The sequence below is a fragment of the Ipomoea nil genome, unplaced genomic scaffold, assembly GCF_001879475.1.
Source record: "Ipomoea nil cultivar Tokyo-kokei standard unplaced genomic scaffold, Asagao_1.1 scaffold1900, whole genome shotgun sequence".
NCBI lineage: Eukaryota > Viridiplantae > Streptophyta > Magnoliopsida > Solanales > Convolvulaceae > Ipomoea > Ipomoea nil.
Window position 1 is genome coordinate 643,891 of NW_017618328.1, and position 18,015 is coordinate 661,905.

Below are 18,015 nucleotides of genomic sequence, written 5' to 3' on the forward strand. Positions count from 1 at the left end.
ATTGATGCTCAGTGTAAATTTTTACTTGCACCTATAATACATTTTACATGCACTTGTAATATATTTTACTTGCACTTCGATGTTCAATTATTTACGAAAATGCCACCGCATTTTTTAAAAAAATCAGTGTTTCTCATCCATTAGATCTGGACACGTGGAAGAACAGAATCCATTCCTATTTCGCGCCTGGGCGAGCCGTTCGCACCCGAGTGCAACTCTATATATATATATATATATATATATATATATATATATATATATATAGGGAAGGGATCAGGTGCATTTGTTGCTTCCCGTGCGGATGTGTGGTGGATTAATGTGCGTGAGGTTTATACTTAATGTGCGTGAGATTTATATTCAATGTGCCTGAGATTTGTATTTAATGTGCGTCATGTTAATATGCGTGAGTTTTGTACTTAATGTGCCTGAGTATTATGTTTAATGTGCGTGAGATTTGTGCTTAATGTGCGTGAGTATTTCAGAATTACGAGCTCAGAAGGAAGCAGAACAGAAACTCACGCACATTAACGCCAAAGCTTCTTGTTACTTCTTCCTTCAATTTGGCCATGGATTCTGGATTATCAGCTACCTTCAGTGCAGTTGAATGTTTATATAAATGACGCACGCACAGTAGCTAAATGTGGATTTCTGTTGTATTATTCTCATATTTCTTAACCACCATAGCCCGCCTCCGCATCATCATCATCAGGGAGGGGGCAAATGGCTACTGGGGATGGAGAAGAAGCTGACATCAATATTTTCTGCTGCATTTTACACATTCACGCACATTAAGTACAAATCTTAGGCACATTAAGCACAACACTCACGCACATTGTGTACAAATCTCACGCACATTAATCCACCGCATATCCGCACGGGAAGCAACAAATGCACCTGATCCTTTCACTATATATATATATATATATATATATATATATATATATATATATATATATATATATATATAAATTGTAGAATTATATTCATATTAATATTAATGAAGTAAGAATTATAAAAATAATATATTACTAAATATAACTATGGTAACATTTAATTAAATCTAAATAAAATCAAACTTACCAATTGAAGAATGTAAGAAAAAGATATTGTGTATGCATGTGCATGGTAATAATAATGTGAAAGATAACAGAAGTTATAACGGCAGTGATATTTTTGTCCAAATAATTATGTAGTACAACAATTATAGCATAAGGTACAAAAAAAGTTAACAGAAAAAACGGACATAAAACCAGGGACATAACCTGGATTGAAGCTTATTATGTTTTTAGATATGTGTGTGTGTGTGTGTATATATATATTGCACTCAAATTACAAATTATTTACAAAAATAACACCATGTTTTTTTAATTGCATCTTTCAATATGGTCCATATGGACAACTTTGATTAATTCCTAATTTTTTCTTGAGTAGCCGTTAGTACTTAGTATGCCATATATATATATATATATATATATATATATATATATATATATATATATATATATATATATATGGCATACTAAGTACTAACGGCTACTCAAGAAAAAATTAGGAATTAATCAAAGTTGTCCATATGGACCATATTGAAAGATGCAATTAAAAAAACATGGTGTTATTTTTGTAAATAATTTGTAATTTGAGTGCAAGTAATATATATCCAAGTAATATCACTATAAAGTGCAACCTTTTACACTATAGAGTGCAAGTAATATATTATTCACATTCGATGCAATTAATGATAACGTTAGGTACACTTAATATTGTTGTTCATATATACTTTATATCGTTGCACTCTATGATGTTGTTAAGTGTACTCCATAATGTTATTACTTGCACTTCAAATTCGCGTGTACTTTATATTATTATACTCTATGATGTTTTTAAGTGCACTCCATATAGTGCTATTACTTACACTACAAAGTTCGCGTGTACTTTATATTATTATACTCTATGATGTTTGTTAAGTGTACTCCAGAGTGTTATTACTTGCACTTCAAAATTTGAATTACTTAAAAAACTCCCAACCACATTTTTTTTTAAAATTGCTTCTAATATGTTAAATCTTTTCAAATGGGACAACTCTCATTGTTTCCTAATTCTCTCATATGCGTGCATATTCTTAATTGATCCGAATCATACATACATACATATAACTGATATTAACCGTCCATCATTAATCGTTGAAAATTTTTGTAAAAAAATACGGAATTAATTTTATAATTATTGAAAACTTTTAATAGCATATTTCAATTTATAATTATTACAAATTTAAAAATTTAGTAATAATAAAATTCTAACATTTGATTTCTCAAAATAGAGGGGATGAATGTGTTCACTTTTTACAAGAGGAGGTTCTATATATATCATGGCCATAAACATGATAGTTTTCACACAAACTATGAAATAAAGTACATATTTTATTAAATGTTCAGTTCCAATGTGTGGGAACGTCACAGTGAAATCTTTTACGTGGCCATACAAATAAATTAAATTCTTTAAAGGAAATATGATAGTTCCACAAATAAAAATAATAGCAACTGTTATTAAATTTTTTCTAGATATTTTGAGCTATCTAATAATAGAGATGCCATCTAATCACAATTTCACCTTCTTGGTCTGAGCACATACATTTTGCAGTCATGCGCATCAACACTAGCAGATATTTGTTCTTTAACTGATCTCTTAGTTGAATGCTGTAAAAAATAACCCCAAAGAAAAAGTTAGAAAAATCAATAAATTTAAATGAAAAGCAAACTTTTTAAAGACATGGGTATCCAAAACATGATATGCCAACATCCTTGATTGAGATGAGACTCAAACATGACCTTCCGTTTAGAAGGGTAACAATAATGCTACCAAATTACAAGTACTTGGAAAGTATGAGACTCAACCTGACCTTCCGTTTAGAATGGTAACAGTAATAATATCAAATCAAAAAGTACTTGGCAAGTATGAGACTCGAACCTGACCTTCCGTTTGAAATGGTAAAACTACTATCAAATCACAAGGTACTTAGCAAGTATGAGACTCGAACTTGACCTTCCGTTTGGAATGGTAACAGTAATGCTATCAAACCTCAAGGTACTTCTTGGCAAGTATGATCTTAAGATCTTAAATTTGCTAAGCAACTCAATTCTTTAGACCTACCATACCATAATTGACAACATTTCATAAATCACAGGACTAAATGAAGAATCATACATCCCAAAGGTCTCGTGCAGTTACAACGGTTGACTGGTTGAGCCCAACATCAGACCAATGAGCAGTGATGTTTGCCGCTGTTGATCCTCTATTCCACAGTACAATAGCTACACTCCCGCCAGACAAGGGTCCTGCCCAAATCTGCACATATATTTCTTATATTTCAAGTTTCTTTTGCAATGGTTTTTTTTTTTTGTAAATTTGCATCTTTAGGTGACAATATGAATTTCTTTCTTCCACCAACATGCAAAACATCAGTCCCAGATAAAGAAGCACGACAGCTAAATTTCAACTTTCACTTATATGTCTAAACAGAGCCTGTCCCCCTAACATTTTATGTTTTATATATAAAGAGCAAATAATGCTGATCTTTTTATCATGTCTCATGTCTTTTGGAGTGCATATTTTATTAAAATATATTGTTATTGAAAATCATTAAGCAGTGTTTTACTTTCCGCACCTAGAGTTAAATAAGATGAAATCATGTTACTTATTACATGAGACATATATTAATTGCCTTGCCCCTCCCGTACAGTCGGGAGGGACAATATAGGTACCGTTTTGAAAATTGAGGGGCAACATTTACACCACAGCACCACTAATAATTCAGAAGTGACATTGATAATTGGCATATTATGGAGGAGCATAAATTACAATTTTCCCTATAAGCAGTTATTTCATTTTCAAAAAATATGATATATTTCCATTCTGTAACATTAAAATGCAATTAATGTACCATAATGTCAATTTTAGTATATGGTATATGAATTACGTGAACTTTAAAAATTCATCTGCCTAAGATAAAAAAAAGGGGGTGCGTTTTTGTTACACGCCACTTCTTTTCTCAACTTGAATGATACGACCAAATACCCTATTCTTTCAACATTTAGAAAAAAAGGAACCAGAAGAAAATAGTTATTGTAGAAAAATTCTCTATATTATATTTCAGGGAAGATGGCTCTTAGGTTTACCTCCAAATCTCCATCTATCTTAACTTTTCTCCCTTGATGACCAAGTCCATCTGCATTAGGTTCCAAATTGTCCAGCAAGTTACTTTCTACCATAAAATGATGTGTGGGTGCATTTTGTGTGCAGTGTGTGTGTATGTATATATAGATTAAATAACGATATTTGTTCATGTGCACCTTGATTTACACCAATGACCTCTTTATTGCTAAGGATTTCATAGGTGGTTTTGTCCATGGATCGAATATCACATCCAATCAACAAGGGAGCCTGTATTTTGCAATGTTAATCAACATCCAATTAGACGGCCTTATCTATTTACAACATATCTAATATCACATTTTAATTGATGTTAGTTTATCAATTGAGCTAATACCATCTGGGGTCCTCCGAGTATAGTGGTTTTGCCACGTTTAGTCCTAAACTTTCAAATTGACCACCCGTGGTCCTTCGACTTTCAAATTGTTACCATCCGTGGTCCAAGTTAAGAATTCATGGTACTTCAACTATCAAATTTTAACCACCCATGGTCCTTCTAGGAGGACCACGACTGGTTAAGTTTTGAAAGTTGAAGGACTATGGGTGGTTAACTTAGACCACGAATGGTAACAATTTGAAAGTCGAAGGACCATAGTGGTCAATTTGAAAGCTTAGGACAAAACGTGGCAAAACCACTATACTCGGAGGACCCTACATGGCATTAACTCTTTATCAATTAGTACATTGTACTTGGAAAACCATGCATACGTTGATATTCGTTGACGTAGTACATTTATTTTAATGTTAAAAAGGTTTGTTGAGAGTTGAGACTTGTGAGCATCTAATAATGTTAAAAATGTTTGTTGATCATGTTGCTTACCTTGGCTAAAGCCCAAATGCTGAAATGAGAGCGGTATTCTGCTGTAGTCATCCCGCCATTTCCAACTTCCAAAATATCAGGATCTAACCAATTCATCATAGAGGAATCATATATGATTAAGTGATGTTCAAAGCAGTAAAAACATTAATGGTTTTGCAAGGCTCTCATGCCAAATTGAACTACTTAAAAGTACTTACTATTTACACCATAATATCTAATTGTCATTACATAAGTAGAGAGATTTCTACATTTTGATAATTTTGATGAAAACAAGAATTGAACTTAAAATTTTTTAAGTTAAATTTAAGGTTTTATGTCATTTAACTATGAGGTCATCAATACGACAATACTCTGTCACTTTGTATGCTAATTTATGTGTGAACTTTCAGTAAGCCACATCCTTCGATTGAAAATTTATCAACAGTTTTCTAATATAATGAATTAGTTTTTTTAAAAAAAATCTAAAATTACCATTCCATCCACCAGGATATGAATAAGATGCCCATTGATCATTTTGATCTGCGTGTGAAGTCATACTGGAAAAAAGATAATATAAGACAATCTTAGTAATATACTCCGACTTTTGTCTCATCTAACTATACAATTTTTTTACTGAACCCTAAACTACATCACATACCTATCCCAATTATCCTCAATGTCTCCACTGGTTCTCCAACTATTGCCAACAGATTGCCCCCAAGTGGGAACATCTTCTTGTCCCCTGGGAATTTAGAGAAGATGAGACACACAGACATGTGCGCAAGTGCACGTGTGTGTACATGTGCATGCACATGCACACTGAATATAAGCAACTTACCATTGGCACATAGCAAAAAAGATGCTCCTTCCAGAGTCAAGAAGAGCCTGCATCATTTTACCGTACCTATTTTCACAGAGAAAAATAAATAAATGAATAAATAGTGAATGCATGCTAAATACCCGGAGTATGGGCTCTCAAATTGGTAAGCTATGAGTGCACACTCATAAAATTATATGCTCCCTAAAAAAGGGGGAAGTCATTTTCTGGAAAATCCCCTCCATTTTCGATTGACCACACCTCTATTTTCCATTGACTTCCATTTTCCCCCTCTAGCCAAACACTGAAAACCCGGAAAATAATTTTCAGAAATCATTTTCCAAGTTTCCAAACGCACCCTAAATATTGAATCTTATAAAGATAATTGTTATGTTCAAACACGATTTGAACATAAGTTCAAATGCGACAATAATCTATGTGATACATACCTAGCTAGTGAAACTAGGAGTCATGTATGGTATAGGTTGTGCAAATTTGCAACTGATATACTATAAGTCCTGACTCAAATGATTGTATGAACCCAATGAATATCAAAACCAATCTGGATCAACATATATGCACAAAAGAGGGTAGCACAATCCACAATGTATACCTGTCCTTCATATTCTCATTGTTGTTGTTACAGTTGTCATACTTAAGATAGTCAACTCCCTAAGTAAGAGCATAAAGGAACCAGAAGTTAGTATCTATTCATGGCCGTAGGAAATTAGATATATAAAGAAAATTAACTACAAATAGCTTCCTGATTAGGCCTTTATCATGAATAGTCCGAATCAATGAAATATTGAGAAGATAATGGAACTTACATTAAATTTTGCATGATGGCTTAATTTAATTCATTCATAGTGATTGTTGAAAAAATAGGCGCCTAGGCGGTGATTAATCGGCGCCTAGGTGCCCGTATATTTTTTATTTTTTAAAAATTTGTTTAAAATTTTTTAATTTTTTTAGACTTGATAATTATAAACTATTTAATACTTTAATAGTTAATATTCAAATATTAAATATTAACCTAAAAACATCTAGAGTTTGAACAATTTAGGGTTATTTCGCTCAAAATGATGTCGTTTTGAGTAAAATAACTCATTTTAAAAAAGGGAACAATAGCTAATCGCCTAATCGGCCGACTAGGCGACCTAGTCAATGCCTAGGAGGCCTAGGCGGTCAGCGCCTAGGTAGCTTAGGCGGACTAGTCGGCCCCCTAGACCACCGATTATGTGATACGCTAGGCGGCCGGCCAACGCCTAGGTGCCTATTAATCGGTGCCTAGGCGGGATTTTTGCAACACTGTTCATAGTCAGTTAACTCTCAGTAGTTCATAAGTATGAAAGCTGTCATATGCACCCACCTTTGGCTACCTATGAATTAACTTCTTATACTATGCATTTGTCATATGAAATTAGCATGTTACAGTTACATGGTGCACAAAATTTTGAAGCATATAGAATTTTTCTTATTGAAATATGTCACAAAGTTTTCTGTAGCCATTTTAACTAGAGGGCAATATTTAGCAATGAATCATGGGTTGTCAGACACAGTGCATCTGTAACACAGTATGTTTTTGGTAGTGAAAAAATAATAGTTTTTATTATGTACCCAAGAGGCAAAGGTTCTTGCATCTTGCTCTTCATATCCCAATGATCCAGGCATAGTATTACTGCATGTCTGAGTCCTGCAGAAGTAGAAAAACTAGTTGCAATTAGTTATCTCTGATCTATATTCATATTACAGATCAATCTATCCACGTCCATATGCAACTAGGATGGTAATTTATTAGAATCCATCAATTAGGTAGATAAAGGTTTTATTTTTACCCAGCATCAGAGTAAATTCCGAGCTTCAACCCTCTATTATGAACATAATCTGCTAAAGCTTTGATCCCAGAAGGAAATGTAGAGGCTTTAGAAACCAAGTTCCCCTGCCAACAATAAATTGTTACCAATAGTAAGTATTTTGTGCACACAAGTAATACTATTTGTAAAGGGTCTTTTGTATAACCTAAATAATACGAATACATTAGTTAATTCAGGTGCACCGGGTCACTATACAAATGGTGAAATGGATGGACTATTGGACTAATACATATGCAAGAGAATGACACATGCCATATAAAAGACAAATCACATGATTTAAAATTTGGTGCAAAAAATCTCCCTAATGGCAAATAGTATGCATCTAAGTTTCTTGTCCCTCATGATTTTTATTTTTATTTTTATTTTTTGCTGATTTTAATACAAAAATAAGTTCCCTTAGTTAATTAGAAAATATGGTTTGTGAAGAGAAACACTATTTATGCATAAAAGACATACAAAGTATTATTCTCCTACCTCCTCATCGCGATTCTGTTCAGCCCAGCAGTCATCTGAACCGATAAATAAGGATTATTAATAGTCAAGAAGTGATGAATATATATGTGTTTGTGTGTGTAGGGAAAGATCTACTATGGTGCTTCCATTCAAAAAATAAAAATTGGGGGTAATTTTTTTATATACCACTTCTTAAGTTCTTTTTATTCTTTTATAAACCATTTAATATGTTCAAAATATTCTGCCCCTTTCTTCTTCCCTTTTTTTTTGGAGGCACCAAAATAGACATGTACACATATAGCTTATCTTACCGATATTGATATATTGATATCCCACGGAAGCAAGCCCAGTTGAGACCATTGCATCAGCTTCCATATTAATGAAAAAAATAATAATAATAATAAGAAAGTAGATCATTTCATATTTCAACTACACACACATATACATGATATAATTTTTAAATATAACAAATACTTTGGCCCTTAGCGGTGCTATTTACTATTCATTGCCCAAACTATTTTTTTACTTGAACAATTTTTTTTTTTTTTGTTTAGTAGAACATTTAATATATTTTTTACACGTACAATTTTTGTTCAATATTATTAAATGAAATATTACAATAAATTAAATTAAATTATTAATAATTTGAACGATGTTCCATTAACTAAACAAAACATACAAAATGGGATTGATGAAGTATTACTACTATTTTTTTTCTCAAAACTGTGATATCACTGCTCATAGGAATGAAACATAACAGGATCTCAAATTAAGGTCGCATCAAAAGAAAATATGCTTACCAGTTTCTTGAATTAAGGTTTCATTAATATCACAATGGAAATGGTTCCAGGTGCTCCATCTAATCAACCACACAACAACATATATTGAAGGTTAGACTTTCGATAGCAATAGAATAAATACATAAATGAAAATTATAAAAAAAAAAAAAACGTAACAATATTCAATCATAGTGTCATTTCACAATAAAAATTCCTAAAAGTTGTACGTATCACTCGACCACAAAACCTTGAACTACATGCATGCATTAAAATTAAAACTAATAACTTACCCCATCTGAGGCTTCAAAGCAAGCCCATTTGCCAGAAGGCTCCTCTTCATATGCTCCTGGCGGCTTAAACTAGAAGACTTCTTGTGCATAGTCTGGGCAGGCAGACCAGATGTGGTGGCATCACAGCTGCACAATAGTATGAAAACTACTAGAGTAACTAGATTCATTATGGTGTTTTGTAAAGAAACTCTTGCTTAGCTCCTTAGTCCTTAAGTAACTGTATTTGTGCATTAACATGAGAGCTGTGGGTCTATATATATACAAAGAGAGACAGAGAGATAGAGATAGAGATAAAGGTATGGATGTGGATGCAAGCTGGAAACCGTTGGAAGTTAGATAGGGATGAAGGTGAAGGAGGTGTTTTTCTTACTTCCTTTAAGTCTCCTGGTTTTTTGGTTTGGGATGTGAGCTAGACAACGTGTATTTCAAAACTACTTCTTTCCTAATTTTGGCCGTACTAAATATATACATACATACATACATACATGCACATATATATATATATATATATACACACACATATGACATATATATATAAAAGCTACTGTCATTTGCAAACCAAGTTTTAACACCTTTCATTTAAAACAGTAATATAACATTTTTGACACCTTCCACAATGCACAACTTTTAACAAACTTGTTGTAAGGTCTGTAGTTGACACTTATACTCATAGTTTCAGAGCTATTATTATTTTTCTGAGAAGAGGGTAAACATTTATGTTAATTAGTAAACATTAATTGTATTATAACTAATCAATGTTGTAGTCATTTATGTTACCCAAATCGTCATTTCATATAGTTGGGTGAATCTGTATTAATTATTAACCGGGTGAATATCATCATGTTTCAACTTTGTTGAATATATTTTTTATTCAAATTTATATCTTTTTGGAATAAATAAACAGTAATAAGCTATAGAACAAACACAAAATATTTACTAATTTATAGACAAGACAAACTCTATACCAAAAAACGCCTTTCTATAAATAGCATATATATATATATATATATATATATATATATATATATATATATATATATATATATATATATATATATATATATATATATATATATATATTAACACTCAGACACACTAGAGGTGGTATGTGCATTGCACGTAGTCGACTGGCCGGCATTGGTGTTCGGCACAAAATTTCTGATGCAAAATAGCAAAATAAATGTATTTATTAGAAACAAGGGGTGAAAATATAGCAAAGTGGCCAAGGGTGGAGGGATTTTGGTAGGGTAATGCTGGCATGAAAAATATCCATGGTTATTTTTATGCATATTATGTAATGGATAGATTAGATCAACTTTGACACGTTTCATGGACATTTTTCTGCATTAAAAACTAACAAATACTTGGCAGATGACTCGTGGATACTTTTCTTTCTAAAATTGCTACATATGTAAGTTTAGAAGTGTATGAAAATTGGAATGGCGGCTCAATCTTTATTTGGTATTTATGATTATTATTTTCTGGATTAGTTTTACCAATATAGAAATTGGTTAGTAATATACTACTATCAATCTCCAAGGATCCAAAATAAAATATGCTTCATTCTTAAACAGCAAACTCCAATAACAAGGAGAAAGTATTGTAAATTACATTGGTACAAGCACATTTTCATTTCAAATCAGAAACCATGAAACTAAAATTTTACTGCTGAAGTACTGAACTAAGAACTATTTACAGTTAAACTCCTCAGCATTATGCAATCTCACTGAGCCATAAAAAGTCATAACCCATGTTGTAATGAACATTCAACATTGTTAAATCCTAATTAACATTTTCATTGGATTCTTAGGGTAATAGGAAATGCAGTATTCAAATCAAAGAACATACAAGTGTGGAATTAACAATCACTCTTGTAGTATTAGCAATATTATGATTTCAAAAAAATTTCAAATCTATGTTCCTTAATTATTGTTGTATGTACGAGGATAACTACTTTTTTTAAACCTTTGCAAAAGATATTTTTACAAATGGAAATCCAAATTCCATATTACTCTGATGTAAATCAGGAATTTAAACCTGTGTTTTCTACAAGAATGTGATGCTTGTTCATTTGCTGGGTCATTGCTTTCGAGTTTTCATGTATACTCTCTAGTCACCTAACCTGACCTAAGAAAATTATTTTATTCTCATGGAGTCATGGGAGGATATCATGATCTAATATGAATGTTACTTGTATCTGAAAACCTTTCTGATAACCTGGAAATGTGCAAAGCACAGTCTGCAACATTTTCCAGACATCTTTTTCTTTTAATCCCCAATAACCATTGAAATTAACACAATGACCTGATCAAGCCAGCGCAACTCTTGCTCTCTTCTCACAGTGTCTTCACCACTCTAATGCAATCCTTAAAAAACATCAAATAAAAATTCAAACCAAAGTTGACTCAAATTCAAGAGTTTGAAACATTTGTGTCATATCAGAATGATGGATCAAGAATGTTGTTTGCTACTTAATACTCAGTCAGTAGGTAGTTCACTACATCAAACCAATTTGAGAGAGCTTTTTGGACGGTTGGAGCGTTCCACTGCCCCAAACGCCAAAAATAGGTGTTTGGTTAAAATTCTTTTGTGGTGGTTGACTGCCCCAGCGCATCGCCCTGACCACTATAGGTCATTTTACCATTTTGATCCAAAAGGTTCCAATAGGAACAACTGCAGGCATTTGGAGAAATTTTCCAAAAGACCAAAACGCCCGCATTTTTAATTTAAAAAATTAAAGTGTTTATTATTACTCTCCCCGAAGGGGAGAGGCACTGCTTGGAACCATTCAATTCAATTCAATTTGGGAGCATAAGGCTTCCTTTTATAGTGGAGCCTCATGCTCCCTTTAACAAAAATGGGCAATGCAGGCATCCCACATATTATAAATGAAAATAATTTTTGTTTTAAATCTCTGAGTAAACATTAATTTATTAATGTAAAAGTTTATTATTTATATATTATATATAGATAGATGTCTATATTAGTCATTTAGCCTTCCAATTTCACTGCCGCCAATATTTTTCTAAACAAATACTTTTTTCACAACTCTAGCTGCCCTAACCTAACCTTCACAGCTCCAAATTTACCACCACCGCTCTAACCACTCTAACCACACCATTCTCCAAAAAGAGCCTAAGTCACATGAGACTTTTGGCTGCTTTGGCTATAAATATGGTTGGAGTAAAATACATATGAATGAATATGGTGAACAAAGTATGTATTTCAATTACCATATGAATGATAATAGTTCTTTATCTCAACATCTAGTATTTACCTTGTACGTGTTATTGTATTGGCTTGACAAAAAATAGGTCATAGTTTCTCTATGGAGTATCTTGTTTTTTTTTGTTTGTTAATTTGAAGTAAAATAATTTTCTCCCACTAAATGAAATGATAACTTAATGAACTTTTCATTAAAACCTTAGACTTATATCCAATCTTCCATCAGAAATAAAATGTATTTTATAAAATCTCTTTGCCAAAGATATATATATATATATATATATATATATATATATATATATATATATATATATATATATATATATATATATATATATATATATATATATATATATATATATATATATATATATACACATAAAAATCTACCAAATATAAACTTATCTAGTACACATGTCAATCTGGTGGGTTCCAAACATTTTTACTTTCTTAAAAACTAACTTCTATTTGAAAAATACAATTTTGGACCTTTGGTACTGCAATCTGTAACTTTTTCTCATAAAACTAAATTAATATACGGAGTAATAAATACCACTTTACTTGGCAAAAGTTTACAAGGATACGGAAACAAAATTTTAATCATATATCTAAGATGTTACAATGTTGTGAGACCTATATAAATTAAAATCATTGCCTTCTTCATGTTTTTGTTCAAAGGATCACATCTACCATCACAACTTGCAATGAATGAGTCAAAAGTTTTTTAATTAAGTTGGACCAAAATAGTCAAGCATATGATAGTGAGTAATAATGAAATTAAACTGATTACTCACTGATCATCTTCAAAGCCAGCTAGCTCATTTTATAGTGCCCCTTAGAAGACTCTTAAGTTCTATCCAATGCCTAAACACAAGCCATTCATGGCTAACTTAGTTTTTGTTTTGAATTTTCCTCTAGGTGTTCCCTCTCTCTCTCTCTTTATCCACAATAAAATAATGAGAAAGAGAAACTTAATATAAATGTCAAGTTTATATGATGCATACACATCATACACTGTAGAGTTTATACACCTTGTGCGCACTGGCATTTGACCATGTTGCTTAACCACTGACCTCCCACATACTCTGTAGGGCCAAGGTGTGGGACCCTTGGGGCTGGGGATTCAACCGTTTGGGAAAAGAGTTTATACTATACCATTAAATGAACATTCTATCATGAGCTTAATTAGTATTTACTATGTTGCAACACAGCTGAGGAGACATATTAAGACCATAATAACATGCATTTTAGAACTTGATTTGGTATATGTATTATAATTATTTTTTTTTAATAGAGATTCTAGTGTAGGTTGTATTAATTCATATATATTTAGGAAATTTTCAGCAAAACAAGATGACCAAATGGGAATACCAATTACGAGAAGTTAGTGATCCACCCTTAATATTAAGACACTTAAAAAGTGCAAAAGAAGAACACAAAGTACTGCAATTGTTTCACACGAACAATTAAGAACTTTCATCGAACACTCTACAATCGTCATTCTTTGCCATTTTCCACAAATTACTAATTACTAAAATCCTTTGTTAATGAAGTTTTGTGGGAGTGAAAAGACTAAAAAAGGAGAGGCAGAAGAAGAAATACCTCACAGAACACTTCCATTGAAAATCTATCATCGTCAAGACTTGTGAAGGCCAACACACTTCTCCGCTTCATCCCAAACTCCATTTTTGACCAATTCCTCATGACACAACATACTAATGAAAATCCCGAATAAAAGAACATTTGGAGAAAAACATAGCCAAGGAGGATGTTTCGCAAAACAAAGAGAAACGAGTAGTTCGGAGGCTAGGGTTATTGAGAACAAAAGGAAAAAAGATGGAAACAGATTTACATACAAAGAAGAACTCAAAGAACATTCCCCGGTCATCATTGAGAAAGAAACAAAATCAGAGCAAAGAGGGAGAAAGCCCAATAAAATCCAAACTGAACTTTGTTTATGGAGTAATATTACGTACACTCCCACTTTTTTACTCAATTTCCTATTCAATACTTTCATTATATATATATATATATATATATATATATATATATATATATATATATATATATATATATATATATATATAGGGAGAGATTCAAGTTAGGGCAGAGCTTTCAACAAACTGCTCATGTTCGTTTGGTAAGCATTTGTTTATGTTCGTTTATTAAGATAAACGAACATTAACAAACAAAATTTAGAACTCGGTTAATAAATGAATAGAGTTTGAACGGTGGTAAGCTCGTTTGCTAAAAGATTATGAACAAATGTGTTCGTTTAGTAATGTTCATTTAGTAATATTTACGAACAAGCTCGTTTAGTGTTCGTTTAATAATGTTCGCAAACAAGCTCATTTAGTACTTTAGTGTTCGTTTAATAATGTTCGCGAACACACACACACACACACACACACACACACACACACACATATATATATATATATATATATATATATATATATATATATATATACATACATACATACATGGATTATAAGGTTATTAAGGTCATTTAGTGCAAGTTTAGGGTTCCAACTTTCAACTTTTCCTATACGCCAACATTCAGCAAGTCAACAACTAGCACAGACCTCAATCTTCAATCTTCAAGCTTCAGCACTCCACTACCATGGCAGCACACCGCCGTAGCCACCACTCCACCACCAACTCCGCGACATCGCCGAAGCCACCTGTCCACCACCGCCACCGTAACCAGCAGCCCACCACCGTACCTCTTTCTCTCTCTCTTTATTTTTAATTTAGGTTTTATTTTTACTATTTTTATACAAATTATTGAGTTTAGCTTCATGTGCTGAAAAATTACTTAAGAAGTCATGAGTTATTTTGTATTTATGCTAGTCTGTTGTTTTCCTTGTTAGGATAGTTGAAATGTTTTTGATGAATTTATGTTAGTCTGTTTTGTAGAATTGTGGGGTTTTCTTTTCATTTACAATCCATGTTGTTGTCTCAGTTATGTGAGTGAACTACCCTAGTTAGTAATGTTATGTTCTGGCTGCAGATAAATAAATCAATCATTGTTGGGATTATTGGTCTACCCAATGTTGGCAAAAGCAGTTTGATTAATAGCTTGAAGAGATCACATGTTGTCAATGTTGGCTCTACACCAGGATTAACCTGATCTATGCAAGAAGTTCAATTAGACAAGAATGTTAAGCTTTTGGACTACCTTGGTGTCGTGATGCTTAGATCTGTTGAGAATGATGCATCTATTGCTCTTCGTAATTGCAAGAAAATAGAGAAGTTAGATGTTTATTTGATTATTGTTCATGAACGTAGATTATGTCTTGTTCACGTACGAATTGTGATTATGAACATGTGTAGGTGTTTTGTTATTAAGTGTTCACGAACGTGTTCTTGAACGTGCTGGTTAATGAACATGTTTGTGAATGTGTTTGTTAACGTTAACGAACACGTTCGCGAACGTTAATGAACACTAATGAATACTTAACAAACGAACACGAACATGATTTTAAAAAACCTTAACAAACGAACACGAACACTCAAAATTCCTTAACAAACGAACACGAACAACCTTCGCTTGTTTATGTTTGGTTCGTTAACAGCCCTAGTTCAAGTGAAAAGGAAGCCGCAAGTGAAACATGCCGATGCACCTCAGTCATTCATCAACTCATCTTAAAAAAAATAAAAATTCGCCATATGCGAGCCACAACAATGTGCATTGAAAGGAGGAACAATATGCATTGGAAAGCATAATAATGTGCACTGGAAGACAAAAATGTGCACTATAAAGAACTAAAATATGTAATAACTATTGAAAAAACTAAATTTAATACATGATCTTCAACACAAATCATAAAAGATCACAATATTCAACTAAAATTAGTAATTAATGATTTATTCAAGATCAAATGCTCTTTAAATATATATATATATATATATATATATTGTTGTGCGTAACAACAAGAATAAATACCTGGAAGGTAGTTTGCGATGCATTGTTGCTTTGGGACAGGAAACCGGCAGCGTTCTGTGTCGTGTTTGGCAACACTATCTTAAAGATATTTAACGACCAGGGTATCTTTATATCTTCGACTGACGACACAGAAAAATAAGAGCCCAATTTTAGAACCAAGGTAGGTGTGCAATGTTTGTATTCAATCCGTGTGTTCTTGAAATGGAAAGTGAAGCACTCTTTTATAGTGAAGCACTTGTCATTACAACCTTTGCTAGAAAGTAGGCATATTGTGGACAAAGTTGCACAAACAAAGCTGTCCATACGCCATGCTAGAATGTAGGCATATTATGGACAACTTTGCATGAACAATGCTGTCCACACACGTTTGAATGTTTCCCAACAATCCCCCACACATTTGAAGGTGTAAGGCTTGACGGAGAGCAGCTGAGCGTAACAACCAAGAACTAGCTTTCATGTCAGTGTGTTAGACTTGAACTGACAAGTAGTGGCACTAAGTAGTCCACTATCCAAGAGTGAACAGAATCTTGAACTCTTCGGCTAGTTGAATTTTGAACTTATGTGCACCTCGTTAGCTTCATTTGTTGTACACTTTATATAGTTATTTGGATAACCATGTATTAACCCTGTTTTGTCTGGCTCAGCACAGACATTCCACTCCACCGAGTGTACTTTGTCGTTGACAGCCAACGGCGTGCAGACTGATTTACAGTCTGCTTATAAATGCGAGTCTTTCCATGATTTCGTTTGACCACCGTGGTGGTATCCATCATGAATTTCTCACCTCATTGGCTTTTAAGCCCATCTCCCTTGATGTATCAAGGATAGCTTTTCAATTTAGGCCTTTCGTGAAAGGATCAGCTATATTCCTTTCAGATCTCACAAACTCCATTGTGATTACTCCATTCAATATCAACTGCCGTACAGACTCATGTCTGACTCTAATGTGTCTCCTCTTTCCATTGTAGACACTATTTTGTGCCACACATATGGTAGTTTGAGAGTCACAATGAATGGGTACAGCGGGAGCCGGTCTCCTCCACAACGGCACGTCTGCCATTAGATTTCTTAGCCACTCAGCCTCTTAGCTAGCCATATCTAGAGCTATGAACTCTGCTTCCATAGTTGATTTGGCTATGCATGACTGTTTGGTTGATTTCCATGACACTGCAGCCCCATATAGTGTGAACCCATATCCACTTGTAGAGCTTACATCATCACTGCCGTTTACCCAGTTCGCGTCACAGAACCCTTCTAGCACAGCTGGGTGTCCTTTGAAGTTGAGACCCCAGTCTAACGTGCCTCTAAGATATCGGAGTATCCTTTTTAGTGCGTCCTAGTGTGGGCCACTAGGGTTATGAGTGAAACGATTGAGTTTATTCACTGCAAATGCAATGTCGGGTCGGGTATAGTTCATCAAGAACATTAGACTCCCAATTACTTTTGCATATTTTTCTTGAAACATACCTGACTCCATGTTCTTCAGTATTTTGACACTAGGATCGTAAGGAGTCTTAGCCGGAACAACATCATAACTGTCAAACTTCTTCAGAAGTTTCTCTATGTAGTGACCTTGGGATAGAAGGTAACCTGTATTGGTTTTTGTGACTTTTATCCCGAGTA

General features: G+C 33.2%; 1 protein-coding gene across 3 annotated transcripts; it reads right to left on the reverse strand.

Annotated features, from left to right (window-relative positions):
• Window positions 1-2,399: 2,399 nt before the first annotated feature.
• On the reverse strand, window positions 2,400-14,374 carry LOC109193709 (alpha-galactosidase-like). Of its 3 annotated transcripts, none has more exons than XM_019344562.1 (17): window positions 14,046-14,374; window positions 11,523-11,584; window positions 9,219-9,310; window positions 8,950-9,008; window positions 8,461-8,517; window positions 8,171-8,205; window positions 7,658-7,761; window positions 7,440-7,515; window positions 6,436-6,494; window positions 5,844-5,909; window positions 5,664-5,747; window positions 5,498-5,562; window positions 5,027-5,109; window positions 4,347-4,437; window positions 4,173-4,222; window positions 3,202-3,342; window positions 2,400-2,693 (listed from the first exon to the last, which is right to left on the reverse strand). In XM_019344562.1, the coding sequence occupies exons 3-17, from the start codon at window positions 9,305-9,307 to the stop codon at window positions 2,604-2,606; spliced, it is 1,149 nt and encodes a 382-aa protein (XP_019200107.1). In that variant the 5' UTR covers window positions 9,308-9,310; window positions 11,523-11,584; window positions 14,046-14,374; the 3' UTR covers window positions 2,400-2,603. The 3 variants fall into 3 exon arrangements, with proteins under 3 accessions (XP_019200107.1, XP_019200108.1, XP_019200106.1); XM_019344563.1 differs by having other exon boundaries at window positions 9,219-9,344; XM_019344561.1 differs by lacking the exons at window positions 11,523-11,584; window positions 14,046-14,374 and having other exon boundaries at window positions 9,219-9,719.
• Between the last annotated feature and the right edge of the window lie 3,641 nt (window positions 14,375-18,015).

Coding starts and splice junctions, on each gene's coding strand:
- LOC109193709 (XM_019344561.1), bottom strand. CDS start 9,385: ATGAATCTAGTTACTCTAGTAGTTTTCATACTATTGTGCAGCTGTGAT. Junction 5,563..5,663: donor ATTGAGGATAATTGGGATAG/GTATGTGATGTA, acceptor TCTTTTTTCCAG/TATGACTTCACACGCAGATC. Junction 4,438..5,026: donor GCATTTGGGCTTTAGCCAAG/GTAAGCAACATG, acceptor TGCAAAATACAG/GCTCCCTTGTTGATTGGATG.